This window comes from Glycine max, chromosome 7 (genome assembly GCF_000004515.6).
Source record: "Glycine max cultivar Williams 82 chromosome 7, Glycine_max_v4.0, whole genome shotgun sequence".
Taxonomy (NCBI): Eukaryota; Viridiplantae; Streptophyta; class Magnoliopsida; order Fabales; family Fabaceae; genus Glycine; species Glycine max.
In genome coordinates, this window is record NC_038243.2 from 14,775,082 (window position 1) to 14,801,996 (window position 26,915).

A 26,915-nucleotide genomic window follows, 5' to 3' on the forward strand; every position below is an offset into this window, starting at 1 on the left:
TAGGATAAAAGTACCAGAGGTACTACATAGTACAAATGAAAGTCCTGAGAGATCAGGAGATACAGCACCCTACACAAGTGAATACCCTACTAACAAAACTTTAGGTAAAAGCTATAGACATATTTGAAGACCAACAATAATAAGGAATCTTGAAGTTTCTTTCCCACCCCTTCAACCAAGTCCATAATAGGAACAGAGTGCTATCTGTCAGCCTAGTGATATCAAAGGCTTGATTCTGGAAAATGATATCATTCCTGAGCCTCCAAATTGAGTTTGTAGCTGCTATCCACCACATTGTCCTTCTTGTGTTAGAAGCCTTTGATGCTGCTGAGGAATAATGCTGGAGAAAATTATCCATTGGCCTGAAGTGAAACACCTTGTCTTCTTTTACCCAAGATAGGAATTCCCACCACAAAGGCATTATTTTGCCACAAGTGAAAAACAAGTGGGATGCGGTTTCAGATTGACTATGACAGAAGGGACATAGATCATTTTCAACCTGAATTTGCCTCTTGATCAAATTGTCCTTCGTGGGAAGTCTATCCCATAATAACCTCCAAACAAAAGATAGGGCTTTAGGAGGGACTTTGATCTCCCAAAGTTTCTTGAATCCCAGGTACTGACCTTCATCATCCATCTCAGATTTAATAACTTGGTAAGCAGATTTAGTTGAGATAATCCCAGTGGCTTCAGCTCTCCAAACCCAGGTGTCGTTGAAGTTGTTATTTAACCTGATTGCATGGATGTGATCAATGAATTTAGAAGCTAGCTGCATCTCATTATCAAACAGGTTTCTTCTCCAAGCCATGTTCCAACCCCACCCATTCTCTGTCCAAGATCCCACCTCTGCCACTTTTAGATCTCTTTGTGAAGAAATTCTAAATAATTCAGGGAATTGGTCCTTGAGAGGAACTCCTTCATCTCCCCAAGGATCTTCCCAAAAGAGGAATTTATCGCCTCTTCCCAACTTCCACCAGATTTGGTTAGCAGCATTGATCACATTCTGTTGTTGAGATATGGCCCTTAAGTCAGCCCACCAAGTGGAGAAGTACTGCTTTCGAGGTCCAGGATCCAATCCCCTCCAACCATTGTACTTAGAATTCAGAATTCTGGTCCAAAGTTGGTCTGGTTGATGGAACATCATCCACTTCCATTTAAACAGCAAAGCCTTGTTGAGAATTTGAATATCTTTGATCCCCAATCCTCCCATATGTTTAGGAGTACAGCATTGACTCCAAGATATCCAAGCGATCTTCCTTCCTTCTAGCTTCCCCCCCCACAGGAATTGTCTTTGAATGGCAGAAATCCTGTGAATGATAGCTGAAGGAGCCCTGAAAAAGGACAGGAAAAATAAAGGTAGTGCTGTTAGGACAGCATTGATGAGTGTGATCCTACCAGCCATAGAGATATATCTCTGGTTCCATTTGTTCAACTTAGCCTCAAACTTCCTTATGATAGGATCCCAGACCCTCCTCCTTCTAGGATTAGCACCCACTGGAATTCCTCAATAGCAGAAAGGAAGTTGCAGTAATGCACAATTGAGATAAGTAGTAGCAGAGCTGCACCAAACCTCAGATTGGCCAACAGCACCAAACTGACTCTTAGCAAAGTTGATCCTCAGCCCAGAAGTCATCTCAAAGCTTCTAAGAACGGCCTTCACTGCTCTGACATTCTCCATGGAAGCTTCTCCAAAAAACATAGTATCATCAGCATATTGAAGAACATTCACAGGAACTTTGTTCTTCCCCACCAAAAAACTTCTGAACCTATTTTGGGAAACTGCTTCTCTCATCAACCCTGTCAATCCCTCAGCCACTAAATCAAAGAGGAGAGGTGCCAAGGGGTCACCTTGTCTCAATCCTCTTTGAGGATTAAATTCTGAAGTTGGGCTGCCATTAACAAGAACAGAAATGGAAGCCGAATTAAGACAGGCCCTTATCCATCTAATCCATCTCTCATGGAACCCCATTCTCTTCAGCATATAAATGAGAAATTGCCAAGATACAGAATCATAGGCCTTCTCAAAGTCCACCTTAAAAACCATACAAGACTTCTTGGATCTTCTAGCCTCCTCAATCACTTCATTAGCCACCAGAACTCCATGAAGCAATTGTCTACCCTGTATAAATGCTGTCTGCCTTTCATCTACAAGATGAGGCATGACTTTTTTCAGCCTATTAGCCAACACTTTGGCAATAATTTTATAAGTGCAACCTATAAGGGATATAGGTCTGAAATCGTTGATAGCTTGGGGATCTTTCACTTTAGGGATGAGGGCAATAAAGGAGGAGTTGCTGCCTTTGGGGAAGGAAGCATTAACAAAAAATTCATCAAAAAATCTCAGAAAATCGGGTTTGAGCTCTTGCCAGAAATGCTTAATGAATCTGAAGTTAAGCCCATCAGGCCCAGGGCTTTTTTCATTGCCACAGCTCCACACAGCACAAGTGATCTCCTCTTCTTTAAAAGGCTCTACCATGCTATCCTTTTGAAGAACAAATAGGACATTGAAGCGGACTCCATCCAGGTTGGGTCCTTGATACTGAGGTTCATGAAATCTATTTTGAAAGTGTTGCAGAACCTCTGCCTTGACCAGGGAAGGATCTTCTACCCATACACCATCAATGAACAACCCCCTGATCGCATTTCTCCTCCTACTATAGTTTATTAATTTGTGAAAATATAAACTGTTGCAGTCCCCCTCTTTAACCCATCTACTTCTAGCTTTCTGTCTCAAGATAGACTCATGGAGACTAGCCTTTTCCCATAGCTGAGATTGAAGATCCTTCAGCTGTTTGATTTGATGCTCCGAAGGCTGAGATGGCATAGAGTTCTCCAACTCATTCATACTCTGTTGCAACTGCTTTATTTGAATATTAATATCTGCTGAATTCTCCTTACTCCACCTTTTCAACCTGTGTTTAAGATTCTTGAGCTTGGTTTTTAAGGCAAAAGCCCCCCATCCCAAGGGCTGATAATCAGACCAGCATTCTTTCACCACTTGCTGGAACTCCTTGATCTTTAACCATCCATCAAACACCTTAAAAGGCTTAGGGCCCCAGTCACTAGTCTTGGATTGAAGTAAAATAGGACAGTGGTCAGAATAGTTTCTCTCAAGGTTGAATTGAGAACTATTAGGCCATAAATCAAGCCATCCATCTGAAACCAGAATCCTGTCAAGCTTACTTTTACAAGTCCCATTAGGCCTTACCCAAGTAAAAGGTTTACCCAAGCAAGGAATGTCCTCCACCTCCATATCAGCAATCCAGTCATTAAATTCTTCTATGATTTGAGAATCTGTATTGGTATTATTAATCCCCATTCTTTCTGAAGAGTATCTGATGCAATTGAAGTCCCCAGCCAAACACCAGCAGGGATCGAGGGACCGAGATTTTCTATTGCTGAGGTTCTGCCATAGCTGCCTTTTCCCAGCAGTGTCACAAGGGGCATAAAGATTAATAACTACTACTCTTTGCATTTGAGGCAACCAAACTACACCCAACATAATGTAATCTTTATCTGAACATCTAAAATCAACCTGGAATTTATTATTATCCCATATGCATAATAATCCCCCAGCAGCATGTATAGCAGGCTGCCATTCCCAAGCCAGATCACTTTGTCCCCATAAGAATTGACATGTAGCTTTGTCCAGATATTCCTTTTTGGTTTCTTGAAGACATAAAAGATCAACATGAAACTTCCCCACCAAACTCCTGATAGAAGCCCATTTTAGGCCTCTACCCAGCCCTCTAATATTATAAGACATAATATTCATCTATGAATATTCTTGTTTCCAAGCTGCAAAGCCTCTTTCCTATCCCGAATCTCCATGTTCTTGAAGCTGTGAATACCGTCCTGATCCGATTCATGTTGGAGGCCTAAGGATTTCGCAAGAATCCACTGCTGGTTGGCCTCTTCAAATTCTTCAAGAGAATTTCCATCCACACTGTTAATCTCCTCCATCTCCACCGTGTTACTACTGTTTGTGCCTTTGAAAAGGTTATCCTTTAAACACGGATCAGCCTTATCCTCCATTAATGATGTATTTTCTTCAGCTACAGGCGTAAGAAGGCAGCCCTTTGATGGGGCGTGTCTTTGCCTAGCATAAACTTTAGGGAACTAGTCCATATTCCTTTTTGATGATTGGGTCAAGATTATATGTTTTTTCTTTTTGCACTCCTCCAATATCTTTATTGGGCCCGATATGGAACTTGGCCCAATCTCCTTTTGACCCTGAGTCTGGCTTATGTCATGATAATATCCTGTATCCGTTGCACATGTCTTATATGCCCCTTGGATGTTAATCTGATTTCCTGCTGCTTCCTCAGAATTTAAAAACTTTCCATCTTGATCTTCCTCAGCCTTTCGAGGCCCGACTATAACAGGGTCCGAGGTTATGACCTCTGAGGAAATATTTCCCTGCTTTTTCTCTGCACCAGCAGTCCGTTGGTCAACCTTTGCCAAAGTAGAGTCCTGAACGTGTCTCGCTGCGTCTCCTGCGCCATGTTTGCATGCATCAAAAAGTGGGTTATTATCCACTGGGTCAACACGATTCCGAGATTGGCCGTAGAAATCGTTGGGTAAATCGTTTGACTGGTGGTTCGAAGAGGCCTTGTTGTTGGTGGCTGACAACTCCGGCGAATACGAAAAGGAGGTATCGTCGTCGTCTTCTTCCGCGCCGACACCTTCCTCCTCTGACGTGATCTCCTCCGTCCACTCTTCGGACATGGACGTTTTGGTTCTCCACGCATCCCCATCGTCACCTACCTCCTCCACCAGCCACACCCTGTGATCTTCTCCCCCACAACGAACCTTCACTTCCTTGCTGATTGCCGACGGCAAAGGAGTTCGAACCAGCAAGCGCGCACGGTCCAGTCGTCGCCGGTCTTCGGTGTCTTCGTCAGCCTCTATGACATCTCCAATAGTTGAGACAACGTGCTTCATGTGGTCCACTTCCCAAGCTTCAATCGGAAAGCCCCATAATTGAAGCCACACGACCCGATTAGATGACCTGTAGCCTGGTCGCCATCTCTCAAGGGAATAGAATAGGGTATTGCCGCCGTTTATCTCTGAGTTGATAAGCTGTTGAGCTTGATCCTCTGAAAGTCCAATGAGAAGGACCATGTCATCTCCAAGGAATCTAGTGCTAATGTTATATCCCAGCTCCCACGATATGTAATCCTCCATTTTCTCCATCTTCATGGGTTTCTTCAACTTACCAACCCAAGCCCCTTTACACCAGAAATCACGACCTTTAGTGGGTTCGATGGTAATTGTTGGAGTACCATCTGCACCTGTCATCGTTCCTCCTGAAACTCCTTTCTGACCCACCACCTCCACGTATGATCTCACCCGAGGTCTGTTAGTAACTGGAAGACCCTTGACATCTTCTTTGTTTTGCTTCCCCCCTTTGTCTACTCTTGTATGCGTCTGGAGATTCGGAGCTAACCTTGTGAACCTGGGAAGGTTGACGAACAGCTTGTGGTCGTCTATGAAAATGTTATCCAGGCGCGTCTCCAGAATCTTTACATCCGAAACACCCTTGAACCTCACAAAACCAAACCTTCTACCCTCCTTGTTACAGCATTTGGCTATAAAAACTTCACGGACATCACCCCAAGTCTTAAACTTCTCCCAAAGCCACACTTCATTAACATCGTCTATGAAGTTAGTGAAATAGAAGGATGTAATATCCTCCTTATCTCTCCAGTTGGGACGCTTGGACGAAAGATTATGGGTTGTTCTGTTCTCTGGAATAATCTTCTTTACTGTCTTTGCTTTCCTCCTACTGATCACCTTTGTCCATTCTTCCTTTGTACCAAGTCTGTCGTCATTCACGTTCTTGTTCCAGCATTCCTCGTAATGTCGATTGTGTTCCTGGTTCCCCCCCTTCGAGCTTCCATTTGTTTCTTCATACCGCAACTTTCTGGAATTGCTCCGACGACATGAGGAATGTTCCTCTTTCCTCCTATCTCTGTCTCTCCCCCTCTCCCTGTTACGTCTGCATATTCTTCTGTTGTCGCCTGATCGATCTCTCGCAAACTCTCGTTCTCTCAGGATAACTCTCTGTCTCTCTATTTCACGTGCTCTCCCTCCCTCAGCCACTCTTTCTCTTAGGTGTATCTCTCTCTCTCCCTCTCTCTCTCTGAAGTGTTTCACTCTCTCTCTAAGGTGTTTCACTCTCTCTCTAAGGTGCTTGTATATAACTTAAGTATCTATTTGTCAATGCAAAACAAGAGAACTGAAACAAGCAATAGGTGACAGATCTAGCAGTAAAGAGGTATCCTTGAGAACAATGGCATTTCCCTCCAGGAATACACACCAAATAACCACATAAAGTATGTACTAGAATAAAGACCTCCCGTCCTTATTCTTGTCAAAATCTATAAAACATTGTCAATTTACTTATCATAAGTAACTGTGAAGTATATTGCTCTAAGAAATAAATTGTTCATATTTTATGTGCAATTTCAAACTCTCACCACAAGCAATGCCAAAAGTCCAATTCATAATTGTTAGATTATATGTAATTTTTATATTATTGTATATTGTGTCTTCTATACCTGATGTAGTCATCTTTCATAGAGAGATAGCTTGTATTTTAACTCTTATACTTCAGCTCTGTGTGAGACACTCGAGTATTATTATCAAATATTAGTCTCAACTTGGTATCAGAGCGGGTTGGTCCTGCTCTGGCTGTGTCCGCTGCTATCCGGCGACCGTCGTCGTCGTCGTCGTTGTCACTGCCGCTGTCCACCACCTCCAGCTGCCATCATATTTTCCAGTGATCACTGGATTTGGTGTCCCTCACCAAGCGCAACCCAACTCAGAAGGTTTTGAGGTCCGAAACTTCACCGCGCGCTCTCAAGTGCTACCTTTATCTATGTCTCCGCCACACGTGTGCTGTACATGCGCCGATCTCTGGTCACTGGAACTCAGGCACAATGCCATGGTTAGGTTCGTCAGCCTCTTCCAGTCCTGGTTCAGTCATTAGTTCATCGTTTTCAAGTCCTCTTGTTGGTGTTTGGATATGTTAGGCAACACGCTTGTCCTCTTTCGTCCTGGTTCAGTCATCATCTTGTCCTCCTGCTGCTGTTTGGATAGATCATTTGTACACAATGAGTAGAGGAGACCATACTGAATGCACATTTTGCAAGAGAACAGGGCATACCTGGAAAACATGCTTCAATTTATTTGGTTTCCCTAACAAGACAGCATCCAAATTCAAGAGAGTTGAACCTAAATTCTCTGATGAAGAGTATAAGGAATATCTAAGGTTAAAAGCCAGTAGACAAGCTCAACCTCATTTAACCGCTAGTAGTCCAATTGCTGGCATTTCTCAATCTATGGACATTCAAGGTCCATGGGTGATTGACTCATGTGCTTCTGATCATATTTCTAGTAATGCACATCTTTATTTACCGCCATGTCTTCCCAAAAGTTTGCTCATCCTATAACCTTAGCAAATGGATCCAAGGTGGCTTCTAAAGGAGTTGGTCACATCTCTATCTCCTTCCTTAATCTTAAAATCTGTCCTTTTTGTTCCTAATTGACCTTTTAATTTCTCTAGGTCAATTAACCAAGTCTCTAAATTGTTTTGTAACATTCTGTGATGATTCCTTTATCATACAGGAACATGGCACGAGTCGTACAATTGGAGTAAGATGTGAGTCAAGAGGACTCTACTATCTGGAAGCAAGTTCTTCTATGTCCCGTGTTGCTGCTCCATCTCCTAAACTTCTTCATGATCGCTTAGGTCGTCTGAATTTGTCAAAGTTAAAGCAAACGGTTCTTAGTCTTAGTAATCACAAGTGTTAGAGTGTGAACCATGTCAATTAGGTAAACATACTAGGTCTTCCTTTCCAAAACAAACTGAACCAAGATGTAACATCCATTTTTCTATCATTCATTCAGACATTTGGGATCCTAGTCGTATTACATCTTTTGGGTTTAGATATTTCATTACATTCATCGATGAATACTCTCGTTGTACTTGGATATATTTGATGACAGATTGATCTGAACTTTTGCCTAATTTTATATCTTTCTTCAATGAAATCAAGAATCGGTTTGACAAAGTCATTCAAATTCTTTGAAGTGACAATGCTAAAGAATATTTTTCTTTGTCAAAGTTAAAGCAAACGGTTCTTAGTCTTAGTAATTACAAGTGTTAGAGTGTGAACCATGTCAATTAGGTAAACATACTAGGTCTTCCTTTCCAAAACAAACTGAACCAAGATGTAACATCCATTTTTCTATCATTCATTCAGACATTTGGGATCCTAGTCGTATTACATCTTTTGGGTTTAGATATTTCGTTACATTCATCGATGAATACTCTCGTTGTACTTGGATATATTTGATGACAGATTGATCTGAACTTTTGCCTAATTTTATATCTTTCTTCAATGAAATCAAGAATCAGTTTGGCAAAGTCATTCAAATTCTTTTAAGTGACAATGCTAAAGAATATTTTTCTTCTACTCTTTCTTCCTTTTTATCCTCACAGGACATCTTACATCAATCCACTTGTCCTCATAAACCACAACAAATGAAATATTAGAAAGGAAGAATAGACATTTGGTTGAGACAGCACACACCTTATTGTTTAATGTGAATGTCCCTATTCACCATTGGGGTGATGTTGTTCTCACTGCTTGTTTTCTAATAAATAGAATGCCCTCTTCAACACTTGATAATAAAATTCCTATTTCCATTATCTATCCAAGTGAAGTCTTATTTCATGTTCCTCCTCGTATCTTTGGTTGCACTTGTTTTGTCCATTATGTTTCCACGGGTCTTGACAAGCACTCTACAAGGGCAATCAAATGTGTTTTTCTTAGGTACTCTTGTGTCTTCAGAAATGGTATCGGCGTTATTCTCTAGAAACTAGAAGGTACTATATGTTTGTTGATGTTACCTTCTTTGAAGAAACTCCTTTCTTCTCATCTTCCCAGCAAGATATCAACTCAACACAACAGGTCCTACCTATCTCAACTTTCAGCCCAATGATATCCCCTGTCTATGAGAACTCCAACCAAGAGGAAAATCAGTCTCACCCTCCAACCAATAGTCCAGTCATGTTATCTTCACCACCTCCTATGATATCCCAACACAAGACACAAGGAACTAGTCCAACATTACAAGAGTCTTCGGGTTTATGTCCTTCTCCATTGGCCTCCCTTATGACAGATCCGTCGTGTTCATCATCAGCTCCTCATGATGATGACTCACGCTGGCCCATTGTTCTTAGGAAAGGTATTCAATCTACTTGAAATCCTCATCCTATTTATCAGAGTTATCATTGTTTAGCTTCTTCACATTTCTCTTTTGTTTCCTCTTTATCTTCTCTTGCTATTCCCAAAAATGTTCATGAAGCACTTGATCATCCTAGATGACGACATGCCATGATTGTTGAACTTGAGCACAATGGTACTTAGGAGTTAGTTCCTCTTCTTCCTCTTAGGAAGAAGGTGGTTGGTTGTAGATGAGTATATGCCATTAAAGTTGTCCCTAATGGTGAAGTTGATTGTCTTAAGGCCTGATTAGTGGCTAAAGGTTACACCCAAATATATGGTCTTGACTATGGTGATACTTTTTCTCCGGTGGCCGAAATCACTACTATTTGGCTCTTCTTTGCCATGGCTGTTATTGGTCATTGCCTCATTGGTCCCTACATCAGGTAGATATTAAAAATGCATTCCTTCAAGGTGAGCTAGATGAGGAGATTTACATGGAGCAACCTCCTGGGTTTGTTGCTCAGGGAGAATCTAGTTTGGTTTGTAAGTTATGCCAGTCCCTCTATTGGCTCAAACAATCTCCACGACCCTGGTTTGGTAAATTCAGTCATGTTCAGAGTTTTGGGCTGAAACGAAGTGAGGCAGATCATTCAGTTTTTTATTGCCATACACCTTTTGGGAAATGTGTCTATCTTGCTGTCTATGTGGATGACATAGTTATCATAGGAAATGATAGTGCTAAGTTTTCTCAACCGAAAGAGTTCTTGTCCAGGCATTTTCAGACCAAAGACCTTGGGAGTCTTAAATACTTCCTTGGCAATTGATGTAGCACAATCTAATGAAGGCATTGTAGTCTCCCAAAGAAAGTATGCTCTTGATATTTTAGAAAAAACAGGCATGACTACTTGTAGACCCGTTGATAGTCCTATGGATCCGAATCAAAAGTTAATGGCAGACCAAGGTGAGCCATACTCAGATCCAGAAAGGTATAGAAAACTGTTTGGAAAGCTTACTTATCTTACAATTACAAGACCTAACATCTCTTTTGTTGTTGGTGTGGTTAGTCAATTCATGCAGGCTCCTCTTGTTGATCACTAGAAGGCTGTGATTTCCATTCTCGGGTACATTAAAAAGGCTCTAGGACAAGGATTGTTATATGAGGACAAAGGAAATACCCAAATCTCTAGGTATTGTGATGTTGATTGGGCTGGATGCCCCATAGACAGAAGGTCCACTACTGGATGTCGTGTATCCATTGGAGGCAATATTATCTCTTGGAAGAGCAAGAAACAAAACACTATTGCTCGGTCTAATGCAGAAGCATAATATAGAGCTATGGCCACAACCATTTGTGAGTTAGTTTGGACCAAACAACCTCTTCAAGAGTTGAAGTTTTGCGAAGTTAAACAAATGAAGTTGTGTTGTCACAACTAGGCAGCTCTTCACATTGCTTCCAATTCAGTATTAAATGAAAAAATCAAACATATAGAGATTGACTGCCACTTTGTTAGGGAAAAACTGTTGCCCAATGAGATTAGTACTGAATTTGTCAGCTCCAATGATCAGCTTGCAGATATTTTGACCAAATCTTTGAGAGGACCTCGGATCCAGTTCATATGCTCCAAGCTTGGAGCATACAAATGCTCCAGCTAGAGGGGGAATGTTAGATTATATGTAGTTTTTTATATTATTGTATATTGTGTCTTCTATACCTACTATAGTCATCTGTCATAGAGAAACAGCTTGTATTTTAACTCTTAATATCTAAATATACTTCAAATGCATGTGAGTGTGTGACACTCAAGTATTATTATCAAATATTAGTCTCAACTATAATCATTGTACATTCAACTTCTTATATAAAATATACCTTGACGGGCCTAACCAAACATTTGGCCATATATTACATACAGTTCCCAATAGTAACATGAACTTCTCGATTTCAAAGAATTTTACAAAGTCTCCACAACCTAAAATGATAACTAAAAGAAAATAAAAACCTGAATAAATGAAATCTTTCCCACTGTAGTTGAAGCCTTTACTCACAAGAGTTTCACTGCAAGAGCATGAAAACTATTTAAATACAAATATGGATAAATCATGGAATGAATGTCATACAAAAGACAATCAAGATACCTTATGGTTTCAACCTTGTCAGCATGACCACTTCTCTCCCCAAAAGCACTGCCATAATGAAACCTACCACATGAAACCCCTGCTTTCCCTCCAAGAAGCTCTATCATCTTTCCAACAGTCATTCGACTGATACCATTAACAAAAATATGTTCCCATATAGAAACTTGTTATATTATATATTTATTCATTTAAAAATAAAATTGCTTGTAGGCAATAGGCATATGAAAGAAATCATAGCTTTAGTTGACTAATAGTCTGACCTGTTCTATAGGCTATCAAATCTAGACAAGTATTCCGACAACAGCCTTGCATTCCATAAAGGTCACAATTTTATTTATATGATGGAAGATAACAATAATTTTTAAGTCCAGAATTCAGATCTGATTGGTTATTCACAGCAATTTGAGTTTATTATTTTCTTATAAGAAATTTGTGGCCTCAAAATATATTAACTGTTGTGTTGCATAATTAGCTGACAATTTGTTTCCTTTTATTTTGCACAGATTTGTTTCCCTATGTATGATAGGGTATCGACTAGTGTTAGGACACAGGGTGGAGAGTCAGACGATTTTCCCATCACAATTGGTTTGCATCAAGGGTCAACCCTTAGCCCCTACCTTTTTACCTTAATTCTGGATGTCCTCACGAAACAAATCCAAGAGATAGCGCCGAGATGCATGCTTTTTGCAGATGACATAGTCCTCCTTGGAGAGTCGAGGGAGGAGTTGAATGAGAGGTTGGAAACTTGGAGACGAGCTCTAGAAACACATGGCTTTCGCCTAAGCAGAAGCAAATCGGAGTATATGGAATGTAAGTTCAACAAAAGTAGGAGGGTATCTAACTCAGAGGTGAAAATAGGAGACCATATTATCCCTCAAGTCACACGGTTTAAATATCTTGGGTCTGTAATACAGGATGATGGAGAAATTGAAGGGGATGTGAATCATCGCATTCAAGCAGGATGGATGAAATGGAGAAAAGCATCGGGGGTGTTATGTGATGCAAAGGTACCGATCAAGCTAAAGGGAAAGTTTTATCGGACTGCGGTAAGACCGGCGATTTTGTACGGAACAGAATGTTGGGCGGTCAAGAGCCAACATGAGATTAAAGTAGGTGTAGCGGAGATGAGGATGTTGCGGTGGATGTGTGGTAAGACTCGACAGGATAAAATTAGAAACGGAGCTATTAGAGAGAGAGTTGGAGTAGCGCCTATTGTAGAGAAGATGGTGGAAAATAGACTTAGGTGGTTTGGGCATGTAGAGAGAAGACCGGTAGACTCTGTAGTGAGGAGAGTAGACCAGATGGAGAGAAGGCAAACAATTCGAGGCAGAGGAAGACCCAAAAAGACTATAAGAGAGGTTATCAAGAAGGATCTCGAACTTAATGATTTGGATAGAAGTATGGTACTTGATAGAACATTATGGCGGAAGTTGATCCATGTAGCCGACCCCACCTAGTGGGATAAGGCATTGTTGTTGTTGTTTCCCTAATTCCTTGCAATTGGTACAGTTATGACTGTACACATTTTATTTGCCAGCAACTGTTGCACCATTGACTTATTATAAATAATATTCACTTTCCAATTTTCCAATTCTTCCACAAATGCAAACTTTTCCTATCTATCCAGCTATGGAGTAGCCTTAGAACTTTGGGTTAGAATCATGTCATTGAGGGAACAGAGAAGAATCCAAAATTATCACAAATAAATTGTTTTTGTTATTTAACTAAAGTTATCATAAATAAATTGTTTTAGTTATTTAACTAAAGTAAAGAGGTTCCCTGGATAGATAGGTTCCCCACCTATATCATGAGGACATATGACACGTAAATGAGTTATATTACCTTGGGAAACCATGAGGATTCATAATCAGATCAGGACAAATGCCTTTCTCAGAAAATGGAAAGTCTTCTTGCGGGACAATAGTTCCACAAACACCTTTTTGCCCATGCCTGCTGCTAAACTTATCACCAAGCTTATGCAACAAATTCAGACTAGAAATTAATACACTGCTTCAAACCAATAGCACTAACTCATAATAAACCAAAAAGACTTTACCTCAGGCCTACGAGTGTGACGAATTAGAAATTTGATACACATGTTATTATCCTTATCAGAGCATAGAACCACCCTATCAACTACTTCTCCTCCATTACCCTTGAATGATTGTGCATTGGACCGATATGCACTGTTTAAAAGAAAAACATTAGAAAAAATGTGAACCAGCATATATTCAACAATAACCTTCCTACATTTGAACCAAAATTTAAAAAAAAAAAATACAAACCTATCGGGCAAATTTGCTGCAGATCCTGTTTTTGGAGTACGTGTATCAATCGGTGATTGTTTATTGATATAGATGTCATATGGCCTAAGAATTTCCCCTGGAGCAGCAATACCATCATCATCAAGTATCTACAGGAAGCAAGAAAACATCCAATGGCATAAGAAACAATTTTATTTCCCCTAGAGCAACAATACCGTCATCTCAAATATGGTAAATCTGTATTTTAGGGATTAATTGTAGAAATTTATCCCGCTAATTATAGCCTTGCAGATTTCTCTCTAGTATTGGGATAGAATTTAATTTTCTTTCCTTTTTTTAAGGATCCTAATTAATGTACCCAATTGATTCATGGAATGAAATCACCTTTTTCCCAAATATTTCACAGATCATGTATAAAAAAATTTACATAATTGAGACATCTGTAGATATGCAATTCAATAGTTCAATAGGAGCTATTTACTTATGTTTTAAACAGCATATTGTATGTTAAAGTAAAGTGATGTAATAAGACATCGATCTTTAAATTGTATGCAATTTTGTAAACTTGACATACTTTATAAAACTTTAAATTTAACAATTAAATTTATAAAATTTACTTTTAGAAGAACAGTTACCCCTTGTTTGGTTGTGAGGAAAGCAAGGGAGAGATGGAAGTGAATAGGTGAGAAAAGAAAAAGAAGATAAATAGGTGAGAAATAGGGTGGAAATAGAGGTTGTTTGGTTGAAGAGTAATAGACTGTAATAGAAGGAAAATATTTGAATTAAAGATGTTTGTGTTGGGAAAGCCACCTTAATTGTGGACACCCCTTAGCCCGTCTTAGTTGTGGCCTCTTTGGGGGTTGCCTGAAGTGCAACCTTGAGGGCAGTGGTTTAGTGGTTTAGTCCCACATCAACTAGTGAGATGGCCAAAATAGTGTATATAAGTGGAGAGAGCAATCCCCACCTTACAAGTTGTAGGGGATTGAGTTAGGCCCATAACCCACATCCTAAGAATTTGTTAGGTAAAAATTGGAAAAGAGAGAGAAATTAATATTGAGTAAAAATACATTTTATTATTATTATTATTATTATTTTTTATTTTCATAGATTCTTATTATTTATTTTATTGTTATTATTGTTATTATTATAAAAGAAACTGGAGGGGATAATAGAAAAACTTCACCGGGACCCACTGCTTTTGTATATAATCTTTAGCTTTTCTAATAATGTTGAATAAGGAACGAACAATTTGTTAATCGACACAGCTGGACACATTTCCGTGCAATTCTTCTCTTCTATGCGCAGAAATATTTTTTGGTGGGATCCACTGCTTTTTAAAAAAAGAAAAAATCACTCCACTTCTATTCTACCAAACAACTCAATTTTCTCACTGTCACTCTCTCTTCCTTCCTCTCCCCCTCCATTTCTACTATACCAAACACACCATTAGTAAAGTGTCACTTTACAGAGTTCAATACCTAATGTCACTTTAACCAACAGGTTATAAGATAAAGTAAACCTAAATCTTAAGCAAATAACTATAGTAAAATGAATTAATAATTAATTTCTATGAACTATGAAGACATTACCTGCATACGTCCTGCAGTGTCTGCAGTTCTATTAGGCCTAAGTATTCGGTCTGACGTGTCATTCGAGTGCTTCTGAATGATGGCATTATACCTATACAGCAGGGAAGATCAAGACCAGAAATGCTACCTTAAAAAGCTTAGACAATAAAATATGCAGCAACCAAAAGCATAAAATCACCAAATAAAATTGCATACTTTTTCATAACTATACAACGACCAAACCCACGATCAAGAGATGCCTTGTTCATGACAATGGCATCTTCTATATCATAACCACTATAGCTCATTACAGCTACCGTGGCATTTTGACCGGCTCCAAGCTTATCATATCCAACCTAAAATGAAATAGATTAACCAAAGCCCTTCAATCATCAAGAAATTAAACAACAAAATTATACTAACCAGCTCAATTGTCTTTGTTGTAAGCAAAGGTCGTTGAGGATAAACTAGTAGGTAAAGCAAGCTGTCCATCCGGCGCAGCTACAACAAGACCAAATAAGTTCATCAATTATGTACTCAGTATGAAATTTTCTTTACCCTGCTCTACTAAAAAGGTTGAGTGAAGCAATATAGTTACTCAACAAACGATATGCAAACAGAAGAAACAGTACCAAGCCACAGAAACAAAACATTTGAAACTAGACTTATTTTCGGCAGAGAAAAGGTGCTATAAAAGTCTCTAAATCAGCCATGTCCATGCTATGGACCAATGGGCTAACATCTTCACAAAAGCTCTATCTTCACTACAATTTGGAGAACTTCATGAGAAACTCTTTTTTTTAGTTCTCTTTGATCAACACCTCCAGAGTTTGAGGGGGTGTATTAGAGTAATCCCTGGATCACTGCAGCTCTCTACTATTGATATTGGTCTGGGAGTTACTATACTGTTATGAAGTTAGTTTGCCTACAGTTCTTACAGTTGGGTACCATTAGCTTATGTCAATTGTACAGTGGTGTACAGCTGTTATTATTTTAGGAAAGTAATTATGTTTCTTTGAGTGTATAATTTAGTGCCTCTGAACAGTTTCAAATAATCAAATAATAGAAAAGGGCTACTCAATGTACAAGGCTCCCATCAAGAGGAGTCAGGGAAGGGTAGATGTACACAGCCTTACCTTTATCACAAGACAGCAACTTTACTGTTGCGAAAAGGCTCGCCCTTTTAAAACTATAAAAAATATCTAAGACTTCATTTCTACAATTTTCTCAAGTACTCAGATCCTGTAGTTACCTCAGGCACCAACATGAGGACATGCAGTATTTGTAAGCCTGGAACAAATAGTTTTTTATATGGATTATATAGAAAAGTAAGATAAAATCCATTTCTGGAATTTTAATTTGATAGCTTCAGCTTTTGGATATATAGTTACATGATAACAATCAAGTTCAGAATCCAAAAGTAACTCAATCATAATTCTTACTGTATATCCTTCCTAAAAGAGCCTGTGATTAAAACTTATAGAGATCTGAAATAGTCACTCTTCAACAAACATAAAATACAAGGGAAAATATATGATTTATACACATGTGATATATAGGCATATATTAAAGGCAATATTCTCCATGTCTTCGATTGTTAGAATGTGAGTTTAGACCTAACTCAACCCCAAAAGCTAGCTCAAGGGGTGAGGGTTGCCCCTCACTTATATACTCTAACTTGACTTTATCTTTAGCCGATGTGGGACTTGGGTTTTTCCCAATACACCCCCTCACGCCCAACACTTCTTGGGTTTGGTACGTGGATAACATGGTGGGTGACCCTTTGAACGATTCTTGGATATGCTTTGATACCATCTTATATTCTTAGAATGTGAGTTTAGGGTTAACTCAACCCCAAAAGCTAGCTCAAGGGGTGAGGATTGTCCCTCACTTATATAATTTAACTTGGCTTTATCTTTAGCCGATGTGAGACTTGGGTTTTTCCTAATACATCCCCTCACACCCAACACTTTTGGGCTTGGTGTGTAGATAACATGGTGGGTGGCCCTTTGAATGATTATTGGATATGCTCTAATATCATCTTAGATTCTTAGAATGTGAATTTAGGTCTAACTCCATGCATGCATTACGGTGAAATTAGTGAAAATTGATCCATTCAAAACAAAAATTTATACTTGGTGATTTTAAAAAATGGGAATATAATTTCATGGAGTCTAAAACATCATGCAATTGTTGAACTCAAGTCATATAACCAAGAAAACTTTACTTACCTGGTTAAATGCTATATTTCCCATAGCTTGCTTACCCATTGCACACTACAGTGAGCAAAACAATAGTAATTTCAGGTTGGAAGAGGAACTCACTTTATTCATAGAAGTGTCATATCTCAGGTAGTTATACATAGAGGGGGGAACCTGATACGTGTTTCTAGGTGACTGATTATGATGAGGATATGGAATTAACCCTGCAATAACTCCCAAGATGGTAAAAGGCTCAATCTCAATATGAGTAGTTTCTGATGTGGCATCTCCTTCATATAAAGCAATCTATAGAGAAAAAAGGCAACTAAGATTATCAGTTGTCACAAATAAGATAAGATTTCATAGATGAAAGAAGCTAAATGTAATTAGATCAGAACAAACCAAAGCGTTGTTTTCTTCATTAACATCAAGATACTCAAGCAAGCCATCTCGTAAAAAATCATCAAACGTGCGTACTCCATCCTGAAAAGGTATAAAATTGAATTTTCACAAGCTACTTTCTTTGTTTCCAGGATGAAAGTATATGATACACTTACCATTAACTCTTTCATATGATGCTGTTTGATTCTTGATATTCCCTTGTCAGCAATGACCAGGGGACGGCAAACTCTACCACCATCAGAAGCTAAGTAGACACAATGCTGTAGACATGTTTTTTTTCCATTAAGACCAGCATCCATTCACACATTTGCAACATTCAAATAGTAGTTGAAGTACAATAACTAAATGGAAATAATAAATATTATGATTTAGAGCAAACAAATACCTCCTAAAAAAGTAAAAGAATACACTAGAACCAAATAGTATTCTCTTGAACTAAACAAAAACTTATCAACCACAAACAAAATAATTGAAGCATAAAACAGGAAAATAACAGAAACAAAGGGGGTGGGGAAAAAACATGAACAGAATTATTTACCTGCTTTTCATTGACATAGACAGACACAAACTCACCAATTTTACCAGCTCTCCGCAACTTTCTAATTGCAGTAGCAAAATGCTTGAATAAAAAACAATGTTAAGGTTAACAATAAATAAGAAAACAATCATGAATGCATATTTTTTTTACAAATTATACATTTGATGAAAGAGAGACAAATACCAGTGGCCTCCTATGCTTGCCAAGGATTAAACCATTAAAAATGACAAGAAAGGAATCTGGTGTATGAAGCTCCTCTGCAGAGAGATCTTTCATGTCTTCAACGCCCAAAGACTCGCACTGTCACAGAAACAGAAACAGTGAAACACTATAAAATGCTATACATCTACAGCAAATAATGAACTATATGGAAATCTCCTGTATTTTACATCTATATCAAACAATACACATTGAAATAGCAACAATGACTATTTCAACCATTTTTTATAAGAAAAAATTTTACAGATAAAAGGGAGAAAAAAAAAATTGGAAAGGACAAGCTATTTCCCAAACCAAGGGGAGGTGTGGGATACTGAATCTTCAGCTTAAGCCCAATAATTGAGCTGAATAGGATAAGGATATGTTAAGAGTATTATAATAAAGGGCTTTAGAAGTTAGTTGTATGTACATTTATAAAAATTTTTTTTCACAATCTTTTCTTTATCAAAAATTGAGTGTGATCTTTTCATTCTAAATGACAGCATTACTGGAATATTATTAATATTTTTTTTGGAAAATAGATTTTGAAAAACTTATATGGGCTTGGCCCACATGCCTTTATGTACATAACCTAGTAATATAAATATGAGAGTCACTACACATTGGAGTGGAGTGGATCCCATTATAGTTTATTGACACACCTCTTTATCTTTCTCTCTCTCTACTCTACATGGTATCAAGAGCCAGGTAGGGTTTGGTGCCATCTTCAGCAGCCTTTCTCCACAACCCTAAAAAACTGCCAAAGGAGGCCAACCAAGACTGTAGAGGGGGGGGGGGGGCTTTAAAAGGGGGGGGGGGGGGGGGGGGGGGGTGGAAATTGTTTTTGGGGTGGGAAAAGGGAAAAAAAATTTTTTTTTTTTTTTTTGGGGGGGGGGGGGGGGGGGGGGCACAACCCTGAACGCTCATGTTTGGCAGGTGGGTTTCATTCTGGGGACTAAGTAGGTCAATTTCAAGTTCTTAACAAAGCCTAGTGGATTCTGTGGCTGTGGTGGTTTGGTGCCATTCTGAGGTGTTACAATGTGACCTAATGCGTTTTTAGAGTCAAAATTGTTTCTCGCTGATTGGATGGTGGATAATAATGTCTAACAGTAAAGGCAGCTCTAAATGGCATATTACTGTGATCATTACTACTTCCTCCAAACTAACCGATATTAGATGGTGAGAACTATGAAGCGGAAATATTTGGTTGAGGTTAGTCTTGGAGGGATGGGTAAGGAAGATCACTTCACGGAAATATGTTCAGATGAGTTGAATGCAGCAGTGGTATGGAATATGGAGGACAAATGGATCCTAACCTTACTCGTCAATTCTATGTGAGCGGTGGAAAGGAAGACAATGGTTCAGCATTGATCAGTGGTGGAGGAGGAATTTGATCGGAAGCCATGGAAGCTTGGGTCTAGGGATCGAACAGGGCTCTTGATACCATAAGAGAAAAACTAAAGAGAATGAAGAAAATCATGTAGGTGAGAGAGAATGAAGAAAACTAAAACTGTTATGAAATCTGTTATTGTATTAATGAATCAGTCAGTTACAACAGAATTACACAATGGTTTATATAGAGCATTCTAACTGCAGAAGCAGTTAGATAAACTAACTAACTCTTATGCTGAGTCAGCAATGACTCAGCTGTATCTACTATATACTATTAAAGCAGAACAAGCCATTTATAGCTGATTTGTTTGTACAGTAAAGAACCAACTACCTACTGAGAGCTGATTACAGAGTACAGCTGTCAAACTAACTGGATTTAAAAAACACATTACAACAACTACACGGACTACTGGAGTAAAACAATACTCTAAAATAATATCCAATCCTCCCTTCTTATGTTAGCTTTTAATTTAAAGAATAGGGACTCCAACTAGGCTACAGCTTACCAATGAACTATCTAAACTATTTTTGCTAAGAACATAATGAATGGTGATAAGCTGGCTATGGAATAGGGATCAATAACTGTCATATTTGCATACAAACATTTTACACTAATAATTAGGCAAAAACAAATGATTGTTCTTTGTCAGCCTTCTCTTAACAACTTATATTTTTAGTTCCAATTAAATTAGTTATCGATTTAGTATCAAAGCCCTTATGACCAACTGCTCAAGAGATCAATGATCTATGTGTGGTCATAATTAAATTGAATTTTAGCCTCAACAGAAATTTTGAAGATGCCATAAATCCCACTACCTGTATAAATAGTTTACAATAGTCACAATGATAAGTAGTAAAGGAAAATTTCATCAACCTACAATATCATAAAACATACCAGAGAAATCAAGGGCTTCTCCTCTTCATCAGTGGTAACATGAGTCATCAAAGCCAAGTTCTTTACTAGTCCACAAGACTCACCTTCAGGGGTATCACAAGGACAAAGCATGCCCCACTATCAAATGGAAGAGATCAGAAAAGAAGGTATGAGTTCATAAGTAGATAAAATTTTACAAGTTCCAGTAAAAAGAGTACAAGAAAAACTAAGCAAAATAAGAATACAACAACAAGAGTCTTTTCCCACCAAGCAAGGTCAGTTACAAGGATAAAAAAATCCCAGCATTTCTATCCAAAACTCATAAAACATGAGAATGATCCATCAAAATAGCTACAAAGTGAACTGCATCTCACCTGGCTAGGCTGCAAAGCTCTAGGTCCACTTACTTTCCTGGACTTCTCAAACTGTGGTGAAACTCTTGTCATGTGACCCAAAGCACCAATAAATGATAACCTTTGTAACACCTGTAAAAAGAGAAACTTCATCAGAGGATATATGTCGTATGTGTTAGATAATTCCAGGCCCCGTACATGGGTCCCTAGGTACCTGAGCAAGAGCAGGTGACTTTGTCATAGTAAGTATCAAGAGAAAGGAAGGAGATATTTGAAAGGGAAACAAAATACAACCTGTGTCATTCCTTTCCTTTCCATTCTGAACCTTTTAATTTCAAAATTACCAGTGGAGAGAGTCCTTTCCAGACCTAGAGTGATGATACTCCGAGTCCGAGTAAGAAGCTATGAACATTCCCAAAGAAAAAAAGTAAATAGAAAATCAGGCATGCTAAGATCAGGTTGAAAGAACAAAGCAATAAACAACAATTGTGAACAAACATGATAAAATGATAAAAGCAGCACAATTTATAGATTTTACATTGATAACACGTTAATAAATAAAGTTTCAGCTACATTTCAACTTTGAGATTCCCCACAAACCATCACTCTGTCAAGATCAGAAACAAGCCAAAAAATCACACTTGTTCTGACGTTAACTGCTTGTCAACTTCATATGTTAAAACAATGAGAAATTGCTCCTTCTTTTGTCTCAAATAACAATATGTATGCACCAAACAGAGATTGTAATAGGTTGACAATCAAAATTATAGCCAAGATTTACTTGGACTAACAAGCCAAAAATTAAGATAAAAATCAGATGGAAAGAAAACTGTATAAAAGCAACTCTTTAATGTGACAAACCAGAGGATTCAGGACAGCTTTAGCAAGATTAAATTTGATTCAGGAATGTTTAATTTCATTCACATGATGCTTGATTCTACATATTAAAGAGTGCTTACAGTACATATGTCAAAATTCTTAGCCTTGTCCGGCTTTTCTAACATTTTGTCTGTCAAGTTCTTAACTTCAGTTGTCATTGACTTAAAGAGATCCTACGCCAGAAAGAAGAATATCAATTAATACAATTAAAAATGTACAAAGGATATCTGCAAAGGCAAGGTGCGTGTCAAATTAAACATGATAGTACCTCAAAAAGCAAAGATATTAACTGGCCAGATAACTCCAACCGCTTGTTTCCCACATAATCCTACAAGTTCAAAGAAGCACTTAGTAGATGATGCTAACACTTCTCCTTCAAGTAAAAATCAAAAGAAAATTAAAAGATTATCAATAACTCTTCTCCTTCATTGTGAATATCGAAAGCTAATAGCAAGCCATATGGTGTAAACACCTATGTTAGAGATATCAAGTTATGTTGTTATGTGTACTGGAATACAGTGCACAACACTGTATCATATACAAGCTAGTTGGTTCTCTTTTACTACCAGTTACAATCAGATAGAGTTAGTTATAGACTTATAGTTAAGATTCTGTTGTGACCTCTTTTGTACAGAGTAATTGTGTTCTCCAGCTCAATATATACCTTGTATTAGTTTCAGTTTCAATCATGAAAAACAATATAGTCTCAGATTTTTAAGAGGGTGTCTTTCTAAGATCAACAGAGCTCCGCTGCATGTTTTTCTTTATCTTAATTATTTGGTTAGTCCTTGAGAATTTCTTATCATCTTGCATTTGTATAGTTTTCTTCTATATTAATAATAAATTCTTTGTTTATCAAAAAAAGAAAGAATGAGAGAAATAGATGCTACCCTGTCATCCATTGCATCTTTATTGAAAATTGGATCCTGCTTATGATCTTTTCAGGGGGTGTCTTTGTTAGATCAACAGAGTTTTGTTGCATGTTTTTCTTTATCTTAGTTTTTTTATTAGTTCTTGAGACTTTCTTATCATCTTGAATTTGTATCTTTTTCTTGTATATATAAATAATAAATTATTTGTTAATAAAAAAATAAGAAAGAAAGGAAGAGAGAAATAGATAGTACCTTGTCATCCATTGCATCTTTATTTAAAATTGCATCCATTATGCGTCTCATCATAACAGCAACATATATACATTTTGGCCGAAAATTATCTTGATCCACCTATTGATAACAGAAGAAGCAACTCAGAGCAAACCAAACACAACTAAGGCAAATTACATGTATACTGATGTTGGAAAAGATTCAGAATAATGCCCGTTGAATAGAAGTAGAGTAGTTTCAATGTGCATTGAGGAAATAGAGTTGACCTTAATTATTCATATTGTAAATTAAATTAAAAATTTATTAGACCTCAGTGTTTATAAATATGACATTCCGCAGAGTCATCAATTAGCTCAAGCATATTCACAATCATTTCTGCGTCATATTTCTTTTGTACTTTCTCTTAAGTTGGTATAAAATCGGGTTCAGCCCACTCTAAGTCACAGACTCACAGTTGCTAGTTAGTTTTTCAGGCCACCATCTGGCTTCCATCAGTCGGTTTTCTGGCCACTGTCCATCACCGATCTGAGTTTTTAAGTTTGACAAACTCCATTTTTGGTGTCACTCATTATCAGTCATCCCCTGAAATCACACTACCTATCTCTCATTCACACACCGCCAATAGTTTCTGCCTTTAGCCGAGCGTGTAAGTCATACATCACTTTGAAACAAAAGACATGGGTCAATCAAGATTTGAGATACTTTCTTGGGATTGTTGCTGGATCAAAATCTGGTATCATCATGTCTCAAAAGAAAGTATCTTCTTGATATTCTTAAAGAAACTAGCATGCAACATTGTAAACCAGTAGGATAGTCCCTAGGACCCAAATGTAAAGTTTTTTTCCAAATCAAGGAGAACTTGTCTCAAACCCAAGCAAATATTGAAGGTTGGTAGAAAAGAAAAGCTGAATTATGTAACTGTTACCAGACCAAATATTTCTTTTGCTATAAGTGTGATGAGAAAATTTCTTAATTCTCCACATTGATCACTGCAATGTTGTCATAATTTTGAGATTTATTAAAGGACTAGGAGCACTTGGAAAAGAATTAGTGTATGAAAATAGAGAGGCAAAGGGCACAAAAATATTGTTGCCTACATCAATGCAGAAAGGGTTGGATCTCCTTGTGAAAGGAGATCTGCCTCCAGATATTGCTTTTTATTTGGTGGCAATCTTATCTCATGGAAGAGCAAGAAACAAAATGTGGTTGCAAGGTCAAATGCTTAAGCAGAGTATCAAGAAACTGCTCTAACTACTTGTGAACTAATTTGGTTGAAACAAATTATCAAAGAGTTTAAGTTTTGTGACATTGGAACTATGACACTAAGCTATGATAATCAGGCAACTCTTCATATTTCTTCCAACCCAGTCTTCAATGAGCGAACCAAAAATAGAGAAATTGATTGTCATTTTATTCACGAGAAGATTGCTTGTGGAGAAATTTGTACCTCCTTTATAAAATCAAATGATCAATTGGCAGATTTGTTCACCAAAGTTCTCCAAGGACCAAGGATATCTTGTATCAACAACAAGCTGGAAGACTACGGTAATCTTCTCATGATGAGAGAGAGAGGGAGACACAGTTCTAGTGAGAGGGAGACGAAGAGAGGAAGAAAGGGGGAGAGGGAGAGAGAGGCGGATAGGAAGGGGAGAGAAGGAGGACGCGCGAAAGATTACCAACTCCATAAACAAAGTCATGTGGAGTATAGTAGATTTGATACTAGTATCGGAGATAGAGGTGGATACCACGCCACTGGTCGAGACTATAGTCACGCTGATGAAGGAAACTGGACTAAGGTGGTCACAAGGAGGGAAAAAAGGAAACTGAAGAGGATATCTGGAGATGGGAGACAATCACTGAAGCACGCGACACGGGGCAAGACTACACAGAACCATATCAACTGGAGGAACAAGGAGGACATAACGTCCTACTACTTCACTCATTTCCCAGATGAAGCTAATGAAGAGATGCTTTGGAAAACGTTCAAACTATGGGGTGAAGTGCGAGAGGTGTACATTGCTAAATGCTGCAACAGGGAAGGTAGAAGATACGGCTTTGTGAGGTTCAAAGGAGTCACAGACGCTAAAAGATTGGAGGTGAAGTTGGATAGCATTTTCATCAAAGGTCATAAGTTGTTCGTCAACTTACCTAGGTTCGCAAGGTCATCTCGGACCTCAACTTTACAACAAAAAGCCATTGACGTTCGAGAGTCCGGTAAGGCATCAAGCAGACCTCGAAAAGATCCTAGCAGACCAGCATTGAGGTCCTACGCGAAAGTGGTGATCAAGGGTGACCTCCAAGGGGACAAGATGACAGGCGAGGTCCTAACACCTACCATCCCAATAACAACACAAGATGGTAGCAGGCACTGGTGCGACGGAGCTTGGGTTGGGAAGCTTAAGAAAGCTATGGCGGTGGAGAGAATGGAGGATCGAATAGCTTGGGAGTTAGGGTACAACGTATGCACCAAATTTTTAGGAGACGATATGATTCTCCTCACTGGGTTGTCGGATGAAAAGGTGCAGGAGATCATCACGATGGAGACCACCACCGGAAATACTCTCTTCTACTCCCTGGAGAAGTGGAGACCGGGATGTCGGACTAAAAATCGGACTGTTTGGCTCCAAGTGTGGGGCTTTCCGATAGAGGCGTGGGAGTTGAAGCACCTTAAGACCGTTGTCTCCATGGTCGGCGACGTCATTGAACCCAATGATGACACTGAAGATCGCCGACGTCTTGACAGAGCTCGTCTGTTGATTCGAACTCCCCTCCCGCCGGCGATTCGGAAGGAGGTTAATGTCTGTGTGGATGGCATCATGCATAAGGTGTGGATGGTGGAGGAAGTTGGGGGTGAAGGCGGTTCGAACCCGAGAAGACCCTCGTTGTCCGACGCTTGGTCGGAGGAGGTAACGTCGGAGGAAGGCGAACCGAAGGATGATGCAGATGACGACAGTGACTCGCGCTTCTCCTTTTCGCCGGAGTTGACGTCGGGGAAGCCAATCCCAGGCTCGAACCACTAGTCAGACGACAAAACCAGTGGTCACGGCAGTGTCACCGCACCCCAGCTCACACCGCTGGGTATTAACCACCCTGATTATGCATGCATAGACGGACCAGAGGATATACCCAACAGTCCACAAAGCCCCAAATCAGCAAAGGTTGACCCTATAACCAGAAGGGAAGAAAAGGCAGAGGGAAGTTGTTGCACAAAAGGGGTAGTATTGGTCAACAAGAAAGCTGCTTCTCGGGAGCATGAAGACGATTTTGTAGGAACTAATTTGAATCGCGATGCAAGAGGTTTAGAGGTTCAGGTTACTTATGGGGAAATTTCGGGAGACATAAGGCACACTCAATTTCCTCCAAGTTTGCTTCCCCCGCAGAACCAAAGCTGCATTGGGCCAACCAGCAGCTTGGGCCCATTTCGGGAGCAACTTGAGAGCAAAAAGGCTGGACTTCTACCCATAGTCCATATAGCTAAAGTAAACTCTGATATGCATCCCAAAGTATACGTTAGACAAAAGTTTTCCAAAGTTAAAGCCCAGCTTCTTGAACCTGTTGAAGAGGAGCCACAGTTATCTAAAGGAGATAGTGGAGTGGAAACCATGCTTACAACTCAAGACAAAGGCCCACAACAGAGCAAGTTTGATCCAGGGAGGGGTATATAAAGCAAAACTCAGTGTAATTCAAATGTGTTGGACGAAGCACATCAGCAATGGAATCTCGGGACAACTCTAGGCCTTGAGGCTGCCACAGATCAATTTATCCATG

General features: G+C 38.9%; 1 protein-coding gene across 2 annotated transcripts in view; it reads right to left on the reverse strand.

Moving 5' to 3' along the window:
• Positions 1-26,915, reverse strand: part of LOC100818991 (DNA-directed RNA polymerase III subunit 2) — a 59,045-nt gene that overhangs the window by 9,778 nt on the left and 22,352 nt on the right. For both annotated transcript variants that reach the window (XR_003267692.2, XM_006583494.4), the window contains exons 14-33: positions 23,169-23,267; positions 22,313-22,372; positions 22,125-22,217; positions 21,460-21,567; positions 21,187-21,297; positions 20,834-20,950; positions 18,532-18,648; positions 18,349-18,429; positions 17,966-18,070; positions 17,811-17,891; positions 17,583-17,714; positions 17,439-17,483; positions 15,631-15,708; positions 15,424-15,563; positions 15,229-15,319; positions 13,661-13,788; positions 13,432-13,561; positions 13,218-13,348; positions 11,376-11,501; positions 11,240-11,295 (exon numbers count right to left, since the gene is read on the reverse strand). Coding sequence is in view for 1 of the 2 variants with exons in the window: in XM_006583494.4 (XP_006583557.1) it covers positions 11,240-11,295; positions 11,376-11,501; positions 13,218-13,348; positions 13,432-13,561; positions 13,661-13,788; positions 15,229-15,319; positions 15,424-15,563; positions 15,631-15,708; positions 17,439-17,483; positions 17,583-17,714; positions 17,811-17,891; positions 17,966-18,070; positions 18,349-18,429; positions 18,532-18,648; positions 20,834-20,950; positions 21,187-21,297; positions 21,460-21,567; positions 22,125-22,217; positions 22,313-22,372; positions 23,169-23,267 (2,029 nt within the window). In the remaining variant the exon portion in view is untranslated. The remainder of the gene's footprint in view (positions 1-11,239; positions 11,296-11,375; positions 11,502-13,217; positions 13,349-13,431; positions 13,562-13,660; positions 13,789-15,228; positions 15,320-15,423; positions 15,564-15,630; positions 15,709-17,438; positions 17,484-17,582; positions 17,715-17,810; positions 17,892-17,965; positions 18,071-18,348; positions 18,430-18,531; positions 18,649-20,833; positions 20,951-21,186; positions 21,298-21,459; positions 21,568-22,124; positions 22,218-22,312; positions 22,373-23,168; positions 23,268-26,915) is intronic.